The following is a 4,918-nucleotide window of genomic DNA, read 5'->3' as shown; positions in this document are numbered from 1 at the left end:
TCAGCGGGGTAACTATGGCTGGAAAGCAGCAGCTCCACCTCTTACCAATCCCCTCTTATCTAGTTTCTCCCCACCTCTCCCGTCCCTCAAAAAAGAAAACTACTTCCACCCTTAAAATATCTAAGTATAGTGACTGGGCCTCTGGACCACAGATCCTTGCTGCCTTGTCAACATCTTTGAGCATCAGCAGCTTCGGAGGCCGGGGTAGGAAACTATGTGAAAGAATCCTCTGATGTCACAATTTCTGGGTGTCACTGGAACATCTGATCATCATTCCTTTGGCAATTCCAGCCTTCTCTGGCAGGTCAGTAGAAGCAATTGATTTATTCACCTCTACAGGAATCAGACTTGGACTATTTTGGTTTTCAGTGAATTATGCCTCTTCAGTTTGGGACCCAACCAAGGAGGTTTCCAGCAGAAGGGGGAGATTCTTCAGTTGGGCTGGAGCCTGGGCTGAGCTCCAGTGCTGCCTGTAATGAGAAAGAGATGTCACCAACCAGGCAACTCGGAAGATGCCCTGGAAGTCATGGCCTGACAATAACTGATGTTTCCATCACTGTCTATGCAACAATGCGAGAGTCACCTGCACAAAGCAGCAAGGAAATGCATCCTAAATAGCATCATGAAGTCTTTTGTAGTGGTTTGACTAGGTCAAGGGTAATGGGCCAGTATCATCTTATGATCTAGTAAACAAAAGTGGTGGCAATTTGGATGAAAAAAAAAATCTAAGTAAATGAGGTCACAGTGATTCCGAGCAAGGAGAACAGATTGGCAATGAGGAGACCTGAGTTCAAGTACTTTGATTTTTTTGGGGGGGGGGCCGCACCATGCAGCTTGCTGTTCTTAGTTCCCCCACCAGGGATTGAACCCGGTCCCTCTGCAGTGGAAGCATATGGACTCCTAACCTCTGGACCACCAGGGAATTCCCCAAGCACTTTGATTTTTAAGCAACCCATCCCGTCACCTCTCTGAGACTCGGTGTCTTCATTTGTAACGCAGAAATAGCATCTGCTCAACTGAAATTAGAGAACAACTTGGGGAATCAAATTAGATGTTGAATGTAAAAGCATTTATCAAAAGAACACTAGTTCAGGGGCTTCCCTGGTGGCACAGTGGTTGAGAGTCCGCCTGCCGATGCAGGGGACACAAGTTCGTGCCCCGGTCCGGGAAGATCCCACATGCCGCAGAGCGGCTGGGCCCGTGAGCCATGGCCCCTGAGCCTGTGCGTCCGGAGCCTGTGCTCCACAACGGGAGAGGCCACAACAGTGAGAGGCCCGCGTACCGCAAAAAAAAAAAAAAGAACATTAGTTCAGAGAGAGGAAAGACCACAGGCTTCAGAATGAGGCGGCCTTCTGTTCCCCCTCCTCCTATGTACAGTTAGCCATCGAGTCCTACAGAATCTACTTAATTAAGTTCTCTACGTGTGTATCTCCTCCACCCCTCCGCCATGGCCCTAAGTCAAGCTCACCTCAGCTTTCACCTATATTATTAGAACAGCTCCTGGCTAGCCCCTCTACATCAAGGTATATCCACAGGGCAGTTAAGGTGATTTTTCTAAAATGCAGCTCTTAACAGCTCCCCATTTCTCACAAGAAAAAAAGTTTCAGCTCTTATGTAAGGCTTAGCAGAGCCTTCAAGATTCACCCCTGCCCACCTCTCCACTTTTCTATAGCCAGAAAACATGGCAAACTGTGAGCTCTCTCTTAAATTTTCCATTCAGCTCATAGTTCATTGACCAAAGCAAGTCAGGGGGCCTGGGAATGACCTCCTGACTCTATTCCTCAAGGAACAATTCGTAGCTACCACGGGTGTTGCGTGGAGTAAAGGACCAAGATGAGAGGTGGGTGCAAACCTCTGCTTCCCCGCTGCCCTGCTGCATGACAAGCTAGCCGGTCGCTGGACACTCAGAGCCTCAGGCCCCTCATTTGCAAACAAAAAGGGTAACATTACCTTGATTTAAGGATTGGATGAGATCATGTATATAAACACCAGGTCGATATCTGGCACATAATAGAAGCTTAATATATGACAGCTGCTGTAGGCTTTTGCTATATTGTATTGTTGTTTCCCTTGCTTATGGCTGAGAGAGGTGTTCCTCAGTGGGGTCCAGGGACTGCCAACAATCCACAAACTCCATTATCCACCTGCCTCAAGATAAGGGGCTTGCGCAGATGTAAACCCACCCCTCTCCCTGAGAGTCTCCCAGGGTCCCACCCAGGGTACGGCTGGGATGCAGACAGTAGGTGCTCAGCCCTGGCCCCTCACAATGGGACCCCGAGAAAACGATGGTGATATGGCGGGTCCAAGCAGAGCTGTGGGCGTTTGCTCCGACTCTTCAGCCCAGTGGTGGGGGAGGAATCGGGCTCCTGGCCCTTTCATTTAACTTCTTATTTTCCCTTTGGCTTCAGTTCCTCCACAGCACCTGGTTTCTGTCACTGGACAGATGACATTTGGGGCCCAAGTTCCTTGACCTCCCAAGGACCCTGAGCATCCATTGCACTTATCAGAACTGTGCGTCCCAAGCCAGAGGAATGCGCCTGCGAAGATAGGGAAACAGCCTGGATCCAGGAGGGAGGTTGGAGATCATAGTGAGGACCTGGAAACGTGCCTGGGCTGTGCAAAGGCCTTGGGCTGCTCAGGCCAGCTCAGCTGTCCCGAAAGTCCTCCAGAGGCCGCTGCCACCTCCTGCCGCCTCGTCCCAGGCTCCTTGCATGGGGCAGGGCCAGCTCTGAACAACTTAGTTGTGCAAACTTTCTTGAAAACAGAAAGCCCTCGATAAGAGAGAGCTGTTTTCCTTATCATTATCATTATTATGAGACACTAAACGAGCTTGCCTCAGTGTTCGGAGAGATCTGTCCAGATGCTTAAAGCAGCGCCAGCATCTCCACCATTCGGGAGAAGGAAGGAAGAGACCATTGCCGAGCACTTGCCATGGACCAGACACCAAATTCGATACTTGACAGCCTCATCTGTCTCACCCTCTCACAAGCTGATACAAGTTACTTTTCGGTTTCTCTTGAACTTAGAGAGGAAGGGATGGAATCCCACAGAGGCTAGGTGACTTACCGGTGCCTCAGAGCTTCCACAGAGCTGAGCCAGAACTCACAGCCAGTTGTGCATAGGTTTAAAGTCCACCGCTGTTTTCAAGACCCCTTGCTGTGTGCTAAGAATAAATACCAAAGCGGAAGCCCCAGTCCCGCAGGAAAAACCTGAACCTGACCATAAATGAGGTCAGGAGGCAGATCTGTAGTGAGACAGGACTCGAAGGAGGGGTGCCCAGAGATGCCATTGCCGCACTTGCACTTAATGCAGAGCCCCTTCCTGCACACTCGGAACTAAGGGAAGCTCCTGTCCCCAGACCCCACCCTGGTCTCAGGGAAAAGCAGCTTCCAGGAGCCACCCTCTGCCAGGACGGAACAAGCACTTTAGAATCTAGAGGGCTGATTTTTATTTTTAACAACTTTATTGAGATATAATTTTCATACCATACACCCTACACATTTAAAATATGCAATTCAGTAGGTTTTAGTATATTCAGAATTGTGCAACCATCACCACAATCAATTTTAGAATATTTTCATCATCCCTAAAAGTGACCCAGTATGCTTGAATCATCGTAAGACCAGCAACCCACCCTTTTCCTCCCAGCTGGAGGCAGCCAATAATCTACTTCTTGTCTCTATATATTTGCTGATTCTGGACATTTCATAAAAATTGGACTCATATAATATGTGGTCCTTTGTGACCGGCTTCTTTCATTTAGCATAATGTCTTCAAAGTTCCTCTGTCCACACACCATGCACACAGTTGTAGCAGGTATCAGTACTTTATTCATTTTCATGTCCAGATAATATTCCACTGTATGGACATACCACCTTTTCTTTATCCATTCATCAGGTGATGGATACATGGGTTGTTTCTATGTTTTGGGTATTATGAATGATGCTGTTATGAGCATTCACGAACAGGTTTTTGTGCGGACATAAATTTCATTTCTCTTGGGTGCGTATCTAGGAATGGAATTGCTGAGTCACGTAATAATTCTGTTTCACCTTTGGAAAACTGCCAGACTATTTTCCACAGTGGCTACAGACACCAGCAGTGTAAAATGTTCCAATTTCTCCCCATCCTTGCCAAAATTGGTTATGGTCTGAACTTTTTATTATAGTAATCCAACTGGATGTGAAGCAATATCTCATTGAGGTTTTGATTTACATTTCCTTAATGAGGAAGGATGTTGAGCATCTTTTCACATGCTTGTTGGCCATTTGCGTATCTTCTTTGGAAAGAAGATTGCCCATTTTTTAAATTGGGTTGTCTTTTTCTTATTAACTTGTAAGAGTTCTTTAAAATGTATTCTAGATACAAGTTTCTTATATGATATACAATTTGAAAATCTATTCTCCCATTCTGTAGGTCATCTTTACACCTTCTCAGTGGCATCCTACAAGCACAGAAGTTTTAATTTTGAAGAAACACAGAAGTTTTTAATTTTGAAGAAGTCTAACTTATCTATTTTGCCATTTGTACTTTTGGTCTCATATCTAAGAAGGCTTTGCCTAACCCAAGACCATGAGGATTTACTCCTGTATTTTATTCTAAGATTTTTATAGTTTTAGTTTACATTTAGGTCTATGATCCATTTTGAAATTACTCTGTATGGTGTGAAAAAGAGGTACAGCTTTGTACTTTTGCATGGGGATATTTGGTTGCCCCAGCATCTTTTGTTGAAAAGGATATTCTTTCCACACTGAATGGTCTTGGCACCCTTGCTGAAAAATCAGTTAACCAGAAATATGAGGATTTAATTCTGGATTCTGAATTCTATTCCAATGATCTACACGTCTATCCTTGCGTCAGTACCACTCTGTCTTGATTACTGTAGGTTTACAGTGTTAAAGAAATTAAACAAGGGGGC

At 45.8% G+C, this 4,918-nt stretch overlaps 1 protein-coding gene across 1 annotated transcript; it reads left to right on the top strand.

Annotated features, from left to right (window-relative positions):
• The first annotated feature begins 375 nt into the window (after positions 1-375).
• FAM229B (family with sequence similarity 229 member B) lies at positions 376-618 on the top strand. The gene has a single exon (XM_060116577.1). It carries the CDS (start codon positions 376-378, stop codon positions 616-618), a length of 243 nt encoding a protein of 80 aa, XP_059972560.1.
• The last annotated feature ends 4,300 nt before the right edge of the window (positions 619-4,918 follow it).

Source organism: Mesoplodon densirostris, chromosome 13 (assembly GCF_025265405.1).
Source record: "Mesoplodon densirostris isolate mMesDen1 chromosome 13, mMesDen1 primary haplotype, whole genome shotgun sequence".
NCBI lineage: Eukaryota > Metazoa > Chordata > Mammalia > Artiodactyla > Ziphiidae > Mesoplodon > Mesoplodon densirostris.
This window is presented reverse-complemented; position numbering and strand designations above follow the sequence as displayed.